Here is a 17,992-nt window from a genome sequence, read left to right on the forward strand (position 1 = left end):
AAACAAAAAAATCCCAAGTACCTGTGGTATTAATTGTGAGAATGGTGGTTACTGTCAGGAGAGGGGAAGAACAGTGATGGGGAAAGTCATGAAGCTGAGAGGAGGATTTCTGTATTCTTGGGAATGTCTTATTTCCTAACCCGCATAACAATGACAAAGGTATGAGCACTTTGTGAAAATTCACTCATCTTCATATTTGATTCTTGCTCTTTTCTGTGTGTTAATACTTTAACAAAAAGGTAAGGAAAAAAAAAAGCAATCGTAAGGATTTCCCTAAAGTGATCCTTCCAAAATCATTTCATTTATGCACGGTGACCCTGGATAGACATATTTCTTCCTGCTTCTCACTATGCATGGCCACTATCTTCTAATAAGGTTTGGTCATGTCATCTGTATTTGTAAACATTTTCTCTCACCGTCCTTTCTATACTACCTCATTTCTCTTTTTCCTTGGAGTAGTAAACTATAACCCTGATAGCATCCAAGAGTAGTTTTGGGTAGGAATTTTAGTCTGAACGATCATGCCTTTTTAAACTAAGGACAGTTTTCTTCTATTTTATAACGTGATCTCTCCTCCACCACCTATTTCTGTCTTGTTTATTTGAAAGTGGGCCCCCCCAATTTTTCTTCCATATCTCTCAATTTTTCTCCCATATATTCCAGTTTGTTATATTATATTCTGGGCCATATCCTTGACTGGTAGGAAATTATTAGATTATAAACTTGTTCTTGTGTTTTGAACTAAATTTTATGTTTCTGAACATCATGGTAATCTCAGGTTACATATACCTGATTATAGGAATCCAAGTAGCTTTCTGAATGAATTTATCAATGTTTTTGGAAAAAAATTGGATTTTTTGAATTTTTAAATTTTTCACTCAAATATGTTATTTAAACATGAAAGAATAAAGGAAAAAATAATAAACATATTGCTCATGGATGAGTTTGAGAAAGATCTTTAACTCTCTTTTCTCAAATGTTATATAGTGCAGATATAAAGTAATTAAATTGGATTTTTAAAAAGTTAAGGTCCAATTCTGATTATGGCATTTAAAAAGCATTCTATTTAAGGACTAATGCTATTAAGATATAATGTGCTTTAGACATGTATTTTTCCACTGAATGTCTTTGAATCATCTTCCTTATAGAGAATTTTGGTGCTATGTCTGGCTTTGAACATTTTTTTGGTTTTGTTTCAATGAACATATTTGTGGGACAACAGCCAAGAAAAGGTGCCATTTGGGGAAGGAAGGGGAAAACATTTTGTTTCTTTTTTTCCTTGGGATATTTTTGTTTACAGAGTGAACACAGGTTGCCATCAAACTTTAAAATCCGGAGGTGACTTTGTCAGCATCAATTCATTCCTAAAGTCAGTAGCTTTCCAAAACAGTGAAGCTGCCAGCTGACCTCTTTAGTTACTGCCACATTTAGACACTTTAACAAAAGCCTATTGTTTACCTTAAGTGCTATCATTTCATTTTTATGTATTGCTTGCTCAAGGTGAATTTATTTATAAGTAGGATTAATGTTCTGAAGTTATTCCATTATTAAATTGCATTAACAACATTGAGAAATTATTTTCAGCCACTAATTAAAAACTAAATGCAGCACCAGAATCCATCCAGTAATTTGCTTTGCTTTAGCACTGAGAAAACAGTCACTAGGATTCCACTGGAAGTAATTTATTTGACAACATATGACAAATTTATACACTTAAATTTCTCACTTAAAATTTCATAGCTAAGTAGCTTGAGAAAAGTACCTGCATTTTTTTTTACATAATCCTTCAATAACAGGCTTATAGGGTAGGTATATCATGAACCTATGGAGAGTCCATCTAGCATAGAAGTTCAAAGCAGAAGCATAAGAGCCAGTGTACTTATGCCTATCCCACCAACTGATTACTTGTGTGAACTTGGCCTAATTAACTTTTAGACACCTCAGTTTCATCATCTGTAAAACGGGGATGACAACAGTACCTAACTCATAGGGTTATTTTGAGGATAAATGAGTTAACACAGTGTCCGGCACATAGTAAATATTAAATAAAATTTAGCTAAGTTCCTCACTCTATTTAGGGAGGAGTCAATAGAGAGTGCCTGGAGATATAAATGTACTGTATAAAGTTATGTCTTCTTCCAAAAGACCTAAAAATAGAAACTGCTAACTGTAGAAGGGGAATGGGAAGTAAAGATAGACACCTACTTTTCCTTAAACCCAATAAAAATAGGATGAAAACACCATAAAAATAAGTGCATATGTTAGTTAAATATAAAACAACTCCTTCCTCTCACTGTGCCTTCTCACTTTGTCATTTCTGTTATTCCCAATGTGTTTTAGCATTCCCTTTATGATTTCAAGCATTTCCTGTCTCCCGAAGGCTGAGCATGGACACACGGTCCCACAAAGCTGGGGAACCTGCAAACCTCAAGAAGAGAAATGAAGGGGCGCCTGGGTGGCACAGCGGTTAGGCGTCTGCCTTCGGCTCAGGGCGTGATCCCAGCGTCATGGGATCGAGCCCCACACATCAGGCTCCTCCGCTGTGAGCTTGCTTCTTCCTCTCCCACTCCCCCTGCTTGTGTTCCCTCTCTCGCTGGCTGTCTCTATCTCTGTCAAATAAATAAATAAAATCTTAAAAAAAAAAAAAAAAAGAAGAGAAATGAAGATTACCACGTACAAGTTCCTGTACTTTTCCATCTCTGCAATTTTGCACCGGGTTGTGTAAAAATTCCTGGGCTTAACCTTCTAGCTCCTTAAACTGATGTTTAGATCAGTTCTTTCTACCATTCATCCCAGTACCAAGGTTTGGAATTTTTTAAGTTTATAACTGATTCACTGTTACAACAGCAGCCCTTTTTGTTAAGTCAGCTCTATCTTCTCTAATTTATCAGATGTTAATGGTAATAATTAGTTTTCTTCTGCTTCTCATAATAACTCATCTTCCCAAACAGGTAAATTACTTCTGGGTGTTGAAAATGATGCCTGTCTTCTGTGCCTGTATTGGTTTTCTGCAAATTTTTGGTGGTTCTTGGTTATCCGTTCATGTTTATGGATAAGCATCTATATTCCTGATTATTACTAGCTGCAGTATAAGTCCTCATGCCAAGTGATAATCTTTTCTCTTCTGGCTCTGAGTATACTGATTATATGGGCTCTGGCCATGCATCCAGGCCTGTTCATGTAAGCCACTTATCTGGATGCAAGTCCTCCTGGTCTTGGGGGGCCACCCCTAACCTATATCTCAGGCACGAAAGCCCCCTCTGAGAATCTCTCCGTGAGAGTTAGATTCGCATACCTGTGACTTTGGTCTAGCTTTAGATGGCAGGCAGATTTGGCTGCTTTGAGAGGAAGCTACTGATGGAATTGTTTTACCACCTGTAATTCTACTACTGGCCAGTCAGCCAGAGCTGCTTCTTCCCGGTTTACCACTGACTCTAATATTTGGTTTACAAATGTCATGCTATATATGCTTTATAGATTGATGAAACCCCCAGATTAATTACACATTTTAAGAAATGTTAATATTAGATATATACCACATTCATAAATCAGAGGTCTCAGCATTGCAGAAATCTCAATTCTCTCCTACCTAGTTTATGTATTTAATGTAGTCCTGATCTAAATTCCAGCATTATTTTTGGTTGAAAATGACACATTGATTCTAACATTTTCATGGACATGGTAAGGGCTAAGAATTGCCAAGTTAATTTTGAAGAACAAAACTGGAGAATTTATTTTACTGGCTATCAAGACATACTTAAAAGCTGCTTATAATTCAGATAGAGTGGTACTAGGGCAAAGAGACAAATCAACCAACAAAACGCAGCAAACAATTTGGGACACAGTTATATAAATAGTTAATTTATGAAAAAAGGTAACGTTGTAGACCACTGGAGAAATAATTGTCTTTTCAGTCAATGGTGATGGTTCAATTGTATATGCTTGGGAAAATACAAAATCTGAACCCTACTCACTCCATACACAGAAATCAATATTAGGGGAACCGTAGATCTAAATGTAAGAGGTAAATGATAAAGCTTCTAGTAGATAACATAACATTTCTTCAGAGCCTTGGGCTTGAAAATGTGCTCTTGAATAGGATATTGAAAGCATTAACCATAAAGGAGAAAGTGATAAACTGCCCTACACTAAATGAACAAATTCGGCTCATGGGGCGCCTGGGTGGCACAGCGGTTAAGCGTCTGCCTTCGGCTCAGGGCATGATCCCAGCGTCATGGGATCGAGCCCCACATCAGGCTCCTCTGCTATGAGTCTGCTTCTTCCTCTCCCACTCCCCCTGCTTGTGTTCCCTCTCTCGCTGGCTGTCTCTATCTCTGTCAAATAAATAAATAAAAAATCTTAAAAAAAAAATTCGGCTCAAAAAAAGATACCATTAAGAGAGCATAAAGGCAAGCTATGGAATGGGAGAAGATATATGCAACAGACATATTTGACAAAGGTTTCATATCTAGAATATATAAAGAACTCTTATAAATCAATAAAAAGGATAGCTAGCCAAGTAGAAAAACAGACAAGACACTTAAACGTGCATTTTATAAAAGAGATGACCAAGATAGCCAGTAAATATAAAAAAAGGTATTCAATCTCATTAGTAATAAGAGAAATGCAAATTAAACCCCCACTGAGATAACACAACATACCTATCAGAATAGACAAAATAGAGAAACCCAACAATACGAAGTGTTGGCCAGGATGTGAAGTGAAGACAATGCATTCCTGGTGGAAGTGGACACTGGCACTTGTACTTTGCACGTGGTCAGCGTTGTTTAAGACTGGACATGTGTAAACCTACGGTACCTTAATTTTTTATTGTGTACCCTTCTCTAACATTGGATTTTTTTCATACGTATGCTTAAAAGTTTGATAAACATTAAGTTTTAGGCATTTAATTCAGATATTTAATAGCTTAAACATTTCATCCATATTACTGAGAGCAGGAACAATAAACACCTATTCCTATTTGCCAACTACAAGATAGAATCACCTATCAAATCTAACTGGTCTTTGGAAATAATGTATATGGAAACATTAAATTACATACATAATTTCTTACTTTTAATTACTTTTAAAATGAGCACAGTGATCTTATAAGTGAAGATATATTTGTGTTTTATGTAGTACTCAATTTATTGCGTACCTTTGGTGTGTTTACCACTCCCTCCCCACCCTACTCCACGGCTGAGGAACAGAGTATAAGCAAAGTGGAAGAAGTAAAATATATCCCATGTTAGATAAGGATGAGTGTTAATGAGACATTTGTAACAAGGAGGCAGTAGACAAAGTGTTGCAGTGGCTATGTGGCATTCACATAACAAGAACCATCCACTCACTGGGATAAAGTTAGGGAAAGATTGTGAAACTCTGATAATGAGCTTCTTATTTCCTGATTATGAAAAGGTAGAGGCTGTCATATCTGGGCAGAAACATACCCAGGACAGTTTTCAAGTAGCTGCCTTTTACGTAGCTAAGGCAGGTAGGTGGCTGGAAGAATCTTCATGGAATCAAAGTATAATTCTTTGAACGCTCTACAAAGCTTATTTTCCTGGGGGGGAGAAAACAACCCTTCATCTTAATCCTTTAATACAAATTGAATACACGTTGCCAGGAGACTGTAAGCTCTTTGAAGACAGGACCTATTCCCTGGTTGTCTTTGCATCTCAATGGCATAACATAGTAGTACCGCACAAAATACACACTCAGCACATGCTTGTAGGCTGACTCATGTTCATTATTTTCTGCCTCCCTTTTCTGCCACTATTTTCTGCCCCCCTGTGGCATCACACTGTCTCTTGCTTCTAGATCTCACAAGGCTATGTACTGCCTTTGACAGGCAGCATTTTTCTCCTTCTTTCTCCTGTCTTTACCTGGTAACTCCCAAGACAGTGGAATTCCCCACCCCCCCAATCTCTCTCTGCCTCTCATCTCTATTTGTATAATTATGGGCACTATCCTCACTAGCCTCTAAATCCTGTGAGCGCAGACAATAAGTCTGCTTCATTCTCCGGGGTACAGCCAACATCTAGCACAGGACGTGGCACAAGATAGGTGTAGAGGCCACTTTTAGGCAAACGGGCTTGAGGGATGGAATGTGGAAAGGGCCACAGCAAGCACCTGGCTGAATACAGACAGGCTCATCAGGTGACCTACCAGGAAATACCCAAAGGTCCTAACTGACAAATGGGCTACTTACAACTAGTCATGGTTAACAAAAAGGGAGAATTCCATATGTCTCCGTGTACGTCCTGATGTTCCCCCTTTAAAAACAGCCCCCCCCACACTGCCTCCTTGTAGACAGCCTCTCCTCCTGCCTGCTCCCTTGTGGAGTATTCAGTAAACTTCTATGTCCTTTGTTCTGCTTCAGGTGAATTCTTTCACCTCCCAGACCACCAGCTTCCACCCGATCGGTGCCCCACATTTGGGGCCCCCATCCAATTGGACGGACACCCCTTTTAGGAACCACAATAGGTACTAAAAATATTTGCTAAGTGAATGTTATGAAAAGAAGGAGTCCTAGGATGTAGCTGGCCAAAAGAAGAAAAGGTGATGGAAGAAACAGGTGATGGGAGGAAAAGAAAAAACTATTTTATCAAGGAAGGTAAATCAAAGTTAAGTCCTGAAAAATTATTTGAAACTAGTGCTACAAAATGATGGGTAAAAAATTAAGCTGAAGACTCCTCATAGATCATAATCCTTAATATTAAGGTGTATTCCAAATAGGTTAGAACATAATGCCATTAGTGCGAGCAAAATTACTTCCTCAGGGGTCAGTAAAAGATATTAGAAAAGTACAAATTAATGGCTACCGAGGAGCACTTCAGCATGAAAAACTACAGTATCGGAGGATTACAGTGTATACTAGCGAGTATTCACATCCGGAATGTACTGACTGCTAAGATTATAACACACAAATCCTACGTGGTGATATTTGTTATCCTATAAAATATAGGGAAACAGAGTTGTGAAGGATGGGAGGAGTGTCAGCTTTCAAGAAAGTAATAAACATTAAGAAACAACTCAGTCTTAATTTTAATATTACTTAAGCCCGGTCGTGAAATTCTAAATTCTTAAATTTGGATTTCTAAATTCCTCTGCAAAATTTATCTTCTTTAGGGGTCATTAGATCAATTAGCTTTGGAAAGGGAAGGTTAAAAGGACTTCTGTGGGCTACATTCTCACAGCATGAAAGAGAACAGGCAGAAGCCTGAGTGAACTGCTGGTAGGGTTCAAGGAAAGGTTTACACTAGCAGATGATCAGCTGTGTTCTTGCTAAAATTTGGCAAAGAAATACACTGTGGTTTCTTCAGATGACAGCATCATAATTCATTTAGCTCTCCCCTACCTTTTCACAAAAAGGCCAAAACCCCACAGGAAATGTGAGCACTGACATTTTCTACCCAGGATCAAAAACTGACTATTTTGCCAGAAATTGAAAACAATATAGCTAAAACAGTAAATACACAGTAATGTGTTGAAAGAAATAGGCTGCTGGACTGGCCAGTGACACAATCCATCATTTCTATTTTAACTTCTGATGGATAGAAAGGTAAAAAAAGAAAAAAAAAAAAAGAAAAAAAAATATGTTTGGATTGGCAGACTTCCATGCAAATATAACGAAAACCAAATAAATGTTAAAGTATCCCTTTGCGTTAATTTACAGATTATGCCTCACAGATTTACACTAAACACTGTACCTTTAATGGCAAGTTTGATTATACATTTCTAGCTGATTTCCAGGCAGTTAAAAGCTAGCTTAAGGGCCATCTAGAAGGCATGATTTCTTTTCTTTCCACAAAATGCTACAGCTTCTTTATCATTCTGTATTCAGCCATGAACTCAGCTGCACAAGCCAAATGTAAAGATTTTATGGGCCAATCTATCATGCGAATTCGTGAACAAGAATACCAGCCCACTCATGCAGACACTAAGGGTGATTTCCATTTTTATGAATGAAAAAGAACCCTGCATAAACATTCTTTATTTAAAGTTTTAAATGAAGAAAGATGCAAAACAAAACGGGAGCATTTTGTTTTATATGTCAATATCTTGTAAGAGGGGCAAAGTAAGGGATCTGGCTCACATGATTCCCAAGACAGCAGTATCTCCTTTGCATTAAGTACATAAATGAGATTTACGGCCACTGACCTAATCTTAGATGCCAAAATGTACAGCAGGAACAGCTTTCTGAAAAACTTAATTTAAAATTATGGTGTTAACAAAAGCTTTTTAGGAAGCAGACAGCACTGCCGGCGTGCGTGCACACATGCAGCTAGGAGACCTGGCTCTAGAAAGGAGCCGTGGTTATTTGCATAAAGCTTAACAATACATTTCAGAGATCATTCAAATCCACAGGTTTTGCTTTTTCTCCCTCCCACCCTGATGTTTATGAATTTCCAAATAAACGCATACCACCAGACGGCTGATTTTCATCACTAAAGGTCATTGAATATACCAGACATTCATAGGTTCAGGTTTTGAGGAGGCTTAGAATAAAGAAAAAAAAAAAAATAAACCTGTTTATTCCTTTTCTGAATTTTAAAAGCAGTTTCCTTACTCACGAAGTACTTAACTAGATTAGCACCTTGGAGAAAAGAAAAGGCTGGAGCAGCTGCACTTGTAACACTTTATTCAGTGAATGAGACAAAGGGGGCTGTGATCCTGCTAATCCACAGGTAAGGCTTGGAGATTTTCCTGAACACACTGGTTTTTGACCTGAAAAAGAAAGACAGGGAAAAAAAAAAAAAAAAAGGGAAAGCAAGCCAGCCAGCAAGAAAATAGTAAATGAAACCTATACTGACAGATGTCAAGTCAACACTTCCTTAATATAGTCCCCTAAAACAGAATTCCTGGAAAAAATAACAACCTGTAGAATAAAATGTCACGTTGAAGAAACACATCCCTTCCCTTATCATTGGATTGTAACAAGCGAACTATGCTTAGTTAGAGGGGGTAAACATATAGGAAAAAATGTTTCTCAGATGACTTCAAAAAGTTTTCCTTTTAAATACAGATTGGAAGCACTGAAGTGTACATTTCGGGTTTACTTAAATATATCATCTCCCTGAAACAGATAAATCATGCCACCATGTAACACGTACACAGGGCTAAAAAGATTTTCAAACGGTATCCCTGAAATTTTGAAATGAAAACGCAGGGTTCAAAAGAACATTGGATTATGTAAATTATCTGAACATTTAGTTCTAAATTCCTGTCTTAATTTAGATTGTTCCAGAAAAGAGTCTAAAACATGAACTTGGCTGTAGGTAATTTTTTGGGGAGGTGAATCCCAGGAAGCAGAGTGGGGAGGCATGGGGAGTGAGACAGGGAAAGAAAAGCCAATAACAATATTGAGTTCATTAATGATCCGGGCAACCAAGGATCAATTCTACTGAGGATTCTCTGAGGAACTCTGTAGAATGTGCCTCAAAATTGCTCATCTGAAGGATGTCAGGCTGGTGCCTTTATTCACAATATCCTGTTTCCCGTTAGTTGAGGGCCACTGCAGGTGGCAGTAACTCCCTCACCCTTCCAGGCTTCCCTGGCATAAGGGCTGAGTAAGGTCCCTTTGGCTTCAGAGAAAGCCCCAGGGCAGAATGGAGAAATGCACAGCTCGAGCTTCTGGTAGAACACTGTTGGTGTGCCTAGAATTGTTCAGTACTGCTGTAGCTGGGGTCAGAGGTGAGGGGACAGCAGATGACAAGGGCATCAAACACCTGTACCACAGATGCTAGATCACCTACAAAAGCTCTAACTACACTGAGTCAGCTCACGAACGCACATTAGTAAGACTCTTCAAAAATCCAAAGTTTTGCTTTCATTATTATTCCTAAATTTTAAAAAGCTGAAAATAATCTAATTTATAAAAATAATTTATGTCTTCATGTAACCACTCCAATTTCCTTTTTTTAATAATTTTTATTTTGTTATATTAGTCACCATACAGTACATCCCCAGTTTTTGATGCAATGTTCCATGATTCATCACTTGCGTATAACACCCAGTGCACCATGCAATACGTGTCCTCCTTAATACCCATCACCAGCCTATCCCAATCCCCCGCCCCCTCCCCTCTGAAGCCCTCAGTTTGTTTCCCAGAGTCCACAGTCTCTCATGGTTCATTCCCCCTTCTGTTTACCCCTCCTTCATTCTTCCCTTCCTTCTCATACCGATCTTCCTATTTCTTATGTTCCATAAATGAGTGAAACCATATGATAATTGTCTTTCTCTGCTTGACTTATTTCACTTAGCATAATCTCCTCCAGGCCCGTCCATGTTGCTGCAAATGTTGTGTAATCGTTCTTTCTGATGGCTGAGTAATATTCCATTGTATATATGGACCACGTCTTCTTAATGAAGGGTCCCTTAAAAAGTTAAAAATTGAGCTACCCTATGATCCAGCAATTGCACTACTGCATATTTACCCCAAAGATACAGACATAGTGAAGAGAAGGGCCATATGCACCCCAATGTTCATAGAAGCATTATCCACAATAGCTAAATTGTGGAAGGAGCCGAGATACCCTCCAATTTCCTTTCTGATTAACATTTATGTGTGTGTACTTTCAAAGAAACTAATGTTTAAACTAGGCAAAAGGACGGGGCGCCTGGGTGACTCAATCAGTTAAACATCTGACCCTTGGTTCTGGTTCAGGTCATGATCTCAGGGATGTAAGATCGAGCCCCGTGCTGGGCTCTGCACTCAGTGTGCAGTCGGCTTGAGATTCTCTCCCCTGCTCCTCCCCCAGCTTGCACACTCTCTCTCTCTCAAATAAATGAATAAATCTTTAAACTAGGCAAAAGGATAAATTAGAAATTAAAAGAAAAAGAGGAAAGAGAAGGAGCCAATGATACTAAAGGAGAGAAAGAAAAAGTATTTACGACAGGCATATGACAACTGATTTTCACATTGTATCAGCCCTACAAAATTATTTAAATGGAAAACAATATAATTTGATCAGTTTTATTCTTCTTTATCTCAGTAAAGAACAATCTGGTTTGGATTAATTTTACATTTTTCAAATGGTTGTGTCAGCATCACAAACACATTGTCTTAATTGTACTTTTTTTAAAAGGCCATATATCATGGTGGTTAAAATTGCTCAGGCTTTGAGGTCAGATACTTATGTTTGAATTCTCACTCTACAACTTACCAGCTGTGCAAAATGGTGACAGTGACATATTCAGTAACAGATTCAGTAATTGGTACTTTAGAGTTAAATTATATTAGATTATATAATATATATGAAGCCTTCAGAAAAGTGTCCAAGTCATAATAACTGCTCAGTAACACTTGTTATTATTATTACTATTATTGTATATAGTCTGCAAAAATTAGGTGGTAAAAAGTTATAATGGCAAGTTTGTAATTATGTTTGTATTCATATCCTATAACAATACAAAGCAATAAAGGAGAAAAGGAGCTTCTGAGTAAAAAAACAGACTCACTCTTTTGTAGGTGAGTCAATGACTTCCAAGGGGAGGTGGAGTTTCACTTTGGTCCTCTTCCTCTGTTAGAGCGAGGATGTTATCCTCATTACAGTTCACCTCACATGAGCAGTTGCCCATAAACAGCTTGTCTGAGGATGCCGAATGCTAAGAAAAAAGATTAGTGAGCAGAATAAGAAATGATGAACCAGGAAGCTTTAAAAAAAAGCTGAAATTGGATAGGTAAGTATAATTTACATTTACTCAAGATAACACTAAGAGGATAAGCAAAAAGTTTAGGAAAATGCAATATATGGGAATGGCAAACAAGTTGATATTGGTGACACTATGTGGTCAGTGACTAGTGGAAAATAATAGAAATGCTCTACAGTCACGCAGATACTTGGTGTAGCACAATCATACAGAGCAGCAAAAGCATTATACGACGACAGTGTAGAGTTGTGAATGGCTTAAGGGAAAGGGAAAAATATATAGCTGTTAAAAGCAGAAGAGACAAAGTAAGAGTGCATCAGTTAAAAAATCTTTAAAAATTAAAAAATTCCAGTAGGAGAAAATGCTGCTCATGCAGTATCAGGCCAGCATTAGAAACTTGTATGTTCAATGCAATATTACTCAGCCATCAGAAAGGATGAATGCCCACCATTTGCATCCACATGGACGGAACTGGTCGGGATTATGCTAAGTGAAAAAAGTCAAGCAGAGAAAGACAATTATCATATGGTTTCATTCATATGTGGAACATAAGGAATAGCACAGAGGACCATAGGGGAAGGGAGGGAAAACTGAAGGGGGGGAAATCAGAGAGGGAGACAAACCATGAGAGATTCTGGACTCTGGGAACCAAACTGAGGGTTTTGGGGCGGGGGAAGGGGGGATGCAGTAGCCGGGTGATGGGTATTAAGGGGGGCATGTGTTGTGATGAGCATTGGGTGTTATGGGAAACTAATGAATCATTGAACACTACATCAAAAACTAATGATGTACTATATGGTGGCTAACTGAACATAAAAAAATAGCAAAAAAAAAAGAAAACAAACTTTTATGTTAGTACCTGTTAATAAACGAGTTCAATTAAATAAGTACATAAACGTGTAAAATAGGACAAAGTAGTATAAATGAACACAAAATACTGGGCATACCTGTAAGAAACTAAATTTGCATTCAATCTGGGTTAAATTTGCTATTGCACACCGCCATAATGGGTCTAAGTTACCATAGGGATCTAACGTGCACCAAATAGACTGCAGGTATCCATTTTTAATTCTTCAAAGTCCTCTAATTTTATTTTATTTTTTTTCAAGATTTTATTTATTTAATTTATTTACTGGGATGAATGGTAGAAAGAACTGATCTAAACATCAGTTTAAGGAGCTAGAAGGTTAAGCCCAGGAATTTTTACACAACCCGGTGCAAAATTGCAGAGATGGAAAAGTACAGGAACTTGTACGTGGTAATCTTCATTTCTCTTCTTCTTTTTTTTTTTTTTTTAAGATTTTATTTATTTATTTGACACAGATAGAGACAGCCAGCGAGAGAGGGAACACAAGCAGGGGGAGTGGGAGAGGAAGAAGCAGGCTCACAGCGGAGGAGCCCGATGTGGGGCTCGATCCCAGAACGCCGGGATCACGCCCTGAGCCGAAGGCAGACGCCCAACCGCTGTGCCACCCAGGCGCCCCCAAAGTCCTCTAATTTTAAAAGTGGAATATGAAGGATACTTGAGAATCTGTAATTTCAGCTTTAAAAGAAACATCAGTTTTTAAAAGATGAAAACTAAGTTTGTTTTATTTGTTTTTTCCTGCAAGATTTTATTTAAATTCAAATTAGCTAATATATAGTGTAGCATTAGTATCAGGAGTAGAATCTAGTGATTCGTCACTTATAACACCCAGGGCTCATCACAAGTGCCTCTTTAACGCCCATCACCCTTTTAGCCCTTGCCCTCTGCCCACCTCCCCTCCAGCAACCCTCAGTTTGTTCTCTATAGTTCAGTTTATTTTAAATAACAACTTTCATCAATTAATCCCAACAGATGATTGGATTTATAATAAAGTTTGGTTTAAAATAGACACACAAAGTATATGTGAAAGGTAAATTTGTGTATCACAATAGAAAATAAAGGACATTTTCCCCCAGTTTTTCAAATTGGTTTCCAAGTGGTTTTTTAAACTGGGCTTTCATATCAAAACATAATGTTTTTATTACATGAGTTTTCATAATATGAACTTGAGAAAAAGTTAAATGTTTTCCTGTAAAACTAACCAATACATTTCAGAGAAGTCAAAGATGATTAATTCATGCTCATCTGGTCTGTTTTTCTCAATAACATTAAACGGAGTTTCAGTAATTCACGGGTTATCTGATTTCCTTCCTTTGGATACAGTCAAATGAGAATGCTACTCAGCCGAGTACTCCTGCTGTTCAGCTTTAACATTTACCAGTTCAAGGCTAATCTTTTTCATCTATACTTTCAACCACTTCTCTTTATTCTCACTGTAATGATCTTGAAGGGAATCCCAGATATCATAGCATTTCACCTGTACATATTTCAGTAAGTTGATAGAGAAATCATTTTTACTTTTTCAATACAACCATAATATAATTATCACACCTAAAAAAGTAATTCCTTAATATCAACTATCTTGTCTATGTCCACATCAAAATTCGATGAACTATAATAATAGGTAAGATATCTTAGCAAATAGTACAATAAATGGCCAAAGCAAAATCCACACAACTAATCTGAATATGTGCCTTGGTTTTTAAAACACATCTTGTAATTAATTGCATGTTGTTCTCAGATGCATTATTAACAGGTAAAGTTCTTATGTATCCAATATTATTTAATTTAAAATCTCCATTAAGCAATGTAGAAGGATTTTGACTTTAAGATTCAGGACTCACCAGTCAGTAAAAGCGTGTCCACTTTTTTCTATGAACAGTCATGCTAACTTGTATTAACACATGCACACAAACTAAGAAGAGATGATGTACTTCCATGCCTGTAACACAAACGTGCCTGAGGTCTTTTTAGTTATACTGCTACCTTATTTTCTATTACATACTACTTCATGTCCTAATAACTATTTTATCCACGGTGACAATGAATAGGTAGGGCTCTAGACTACTGTAAAAGATGGCTTTTAAATCACTCACCCTTTGACAAATTTATAGAGTTGGTGATTATTTCACTATATATGTGATTGAAAACTTCATGATGGCTGTACACCTTAAACTTATACTGTGATGTACATAAAATCTTTCTCAATAAAAAGTTTTTATTATGTTTGAGTTGGATCAACAATCCATGAACTTACACATGTATATAAAAGGATCAACAGAGACTGTCAAACATGTAGCTACAAAGTATCATATTGGTGTTTGCTCAATAAGGATAGAATTCTTGATGTAATGTGGTACCCAAAATACTGCTAACATTCATTGTGAAAATACTATCACTTAAATAACGTAACAATTTAAACATTTTCTATGATTACAGTAGCCACTTTCTAATTAATAGATATTAAATATTAATGTTATTTAATAATATTAGTATTATTAATTATAATATTTGAGACTGATCTGTTTTGGTGAGGTGTTACATTAATTATCACTTCTTGTTGAGACTTTTTTAAAAAATTTTGTCTACAACTATTTCACTGCTTCCAAGAGCTTCCTTTTTTTTTTTTTTTAAAGATTTTATTTATTTGACAGAAAGAGAGACAGCCAGCAGCGCAAGAGGGAACACAAGCAGGCGGAGTGGGAGAGGAAGAAGCAGGCTCCCAGTGGAGGAGCCTGATGTGGGGCTCGATCCCCAAATGCTGGGATCACGCCCTGAGCTGAAGGCAGACGCTTAACGACTGAGCCACCCAGGTGCCCCAAGAGCTTCAATTCCTAATCCCACTTCCAGTATATAATTGGAAAGGCCAAATATAACAATAAAAGCATTACACTGAAAAAAGTATTCTTGTTTTCTCACAGGAACTCTATACTTGCAACAAATTGGGAAGTTCCCCCCTAATTTAAATAATGTAAGTGTAGATTGTGTCCTTAGATTATAAACAACTGATTATAAAAAGGTTATTGCCTAATTTTAGTACAAATGAGAGAAATTTAGAAGCAAAAATCCTAACAAATCATTCTCTGTGTTTCTTCCTTGTTCTTTTTTCAGATGCATAAATTTTACCCAATTATAATCATACCCTAGGCACAACTGTGCCTTTCACTTAAAGGTATGTACTATGCAATTATCAATGTTGTATAATAAATATTTTCAGTGGATATATTCCACTGAGTTGGTGTGCTGTAATTTAACTATTGCCATTAAAAAGAAAAAGGCAAGGGTGTCCATATTTAAAATGCTTAGAAGAGTATGTGGTATATATACAGTTAAGTTCTGCATTAGTGTTGGGTTTCATTATTGTCATTATTGTTATCACTGAAATTGTTTTTAAAGTACTTAAAAAATAAAACTTAAAAAGAATAAATGAGATATAAAAATGTTCAACTGGGGCGCCTGGGTGGCTCAGTCGTTAAGCGTCTACCTTTGGCTCACGGTGTGATCTCGGGGTCCTGGGATCAAGCCCCACATCAGGCTCCCTACCCCCTGCTCCGCTGGGAGAGCCTGCTCCTTCCTCTCCCACTCCTCCCTGCTTGCGTTCCCTCTCTCGCTGGCTGTCTCTTTGTCAAAGAAATAAATAAAATCTTAAAAAAAAAAGTTCAACTGAACTGATATATATACAGTTGACCCTTGAACAATGAGGAGGTTGCAGATGGGTCAGCATCCCTTGTGCAGTTGAAAGTCTGCATATAACTTTTTTTATCTTTCTCCAAATTTTTTTTAAATTCCAATTAGTTAATATACAGTATAGTAGTAGTTTCCGGTATAGAATTTAGTGATTCATCACTTCACACAACACCCAGTGCTTATCATAGTAAGTGCCCTCCTTACTTTTTTTTTTTTTAAGTTAAGTAAGCTCCCCAAAGTGGGCCTTGAACTCATGACCCTGAGATCAAGGGTCATATGCTCTACCGACTGAGCCAGGCAGGAACCCTAAGTGCCCTCCTTAATCCCCATTTCACCCATCCACGTGCCCACCTCCCCTCTGGTAACCCTCAGTTTGTTCTCTATAGTTAAGAGTTTATTCCTTGGTTTGCCTCTTCCGCCCCCCCCATGTTCATTTGTTTTGTTTCTTAAATTCCACATGAGTGAAATCATACGGTATTTGTCTTTCTCTGACTGACTTATTTCATCTATAACTTTTGACTTCTTAAAAACTTAATTACTCATAGCCCACTGTTGACTGAAAGCCTAACTGATAACATAGTCAATTAATGCATATTTTATATGTTATATTTATTATATACTAAATTATTACAATAAAGCAAGCTGGAGCAAAGAAAATGTTCTAAGAAAATCATAAGGAAGAGTAAATACATTCACAGTACTGTACTATATTTTTAAAAAATCTGCATACAAAAGATCTGTGCAGTTCAAACCTGTATTGTTTAAAGGTCACCTATATATTTTTGTGAAATCCAAGAGAATCACCAAAAAAGAGACCAGAAATAAAAAAAACACTTTTGTAAGTTAGTGCTATAAAAAATCAGAACTTTTATGCAAACGATAACTTGTTAGAAAACATAATGTAAGAAAATTATAAATTATGGCTAATATTTAGTGAACATTTGTTAAATGGCAGGCACTTTTCAAATACCTTAAATTTATTGTATTTATTAATTTCATCTTCAAAACAACCTTTTTCATCAAATCTAAGACAACATCTGTAGGACCCACAATTTCAAAGATGTTAAAATATGGAAAATGTGTCTTATGATCAGTAAAATTCAGTATTATCACCCTTGTTTTTATTTTTTTAAGAATTTTATTTATTTTAGAGGGAGAGAGAGAATCTCAAGCAGACTCCCCACTGAGTGTGGAGCCTGACAGGGGGCTTGATCACACCTGAGATCATGATTTGAGCTGAAATCAAGAGTCAGATGCTCAACTGACTGAGCCACCCAGGAGCCCCATATCATCCCTATTTTAAAGAAGGAGAAACTGGGACAAGAGAGGTTAGAAAATTTGTTCAAGGATGGTCAACATGAAGGTGGAAGGCAGCCTGGTTCACTTTCTATTTCTGGGTATATAGAAATCAAACTTTTTTCTAAATTAACCCTGTATCCACAAACTTTACAAAACTTAGTATTAATTCTAAGAAGTTCATAGATCTGCTTTACATTTTCTATTTATACAGTTACAATCTGCAAATAATAGTTTTATTTCTTTCTTTCCCTAGCATACATTTATTTTTCTTGCCTTCTCCACTGGTTGAACACAAGTTATTATTTCAGGCATCCTCATTGTATCTTTAAACTCAAATGAAAAGATTTCATCACAGTGAAGTATGATGTTTGCTGCATCTTTTGCAATGGTCATATGCTTTTGTCTTTGTTGTTCTGTTAATATGGTGAATTCATTGACTGATTTTCAGTTGTTAAATCAGCCTTGCATCCCTAGAATAACCCAACT

General features: G+C 36.9%; 1 protein-coding gene across 6 annotated transcripts in view; it reads right to left on the reverse strand.

Annotated features, from left to right (window-relative positions):
* DPH6 (diphthamine biosynthesis 6) overlaps positions 1-17,992 on the reverse strand; it is a 428,870-nt gene that overhangs the window by 241,096 nt on the left and 169,782 nt on the right. For all 6 annotated transcript variants that reach the window (XM_057306216.1, XM_057306211.1, XM_057306212.1 and 3 more), the window contains exon 9: positions 11,464-11,610. In XM_057306216.1, coding sequence (XP_057162199.1) covers positions 11,479-11,610 — 132 coding nt within the window. In that variant the 3' untranslated portion in view covers positions 11,464-11,478. The remainder of the gene's footprint in view (positions 1-11,463; positions 11,611-17,992) is intronic.

This window comes from Ursus arctos, unplaced genomic scaffold (assembly GCF_023065955.2).
Source record: "Ursus arctos isolate Adak ecotype North America unplaced genomic scaffold, UrsArc2.0 scaffold_36, whole genome shotgun sequence".
NCBI classification, from domain to species: Eukaryota; Metazoa; Chordata; class Mammalia; order Carnivora; family Ursidae; genus Ursus; species Ursus arctos.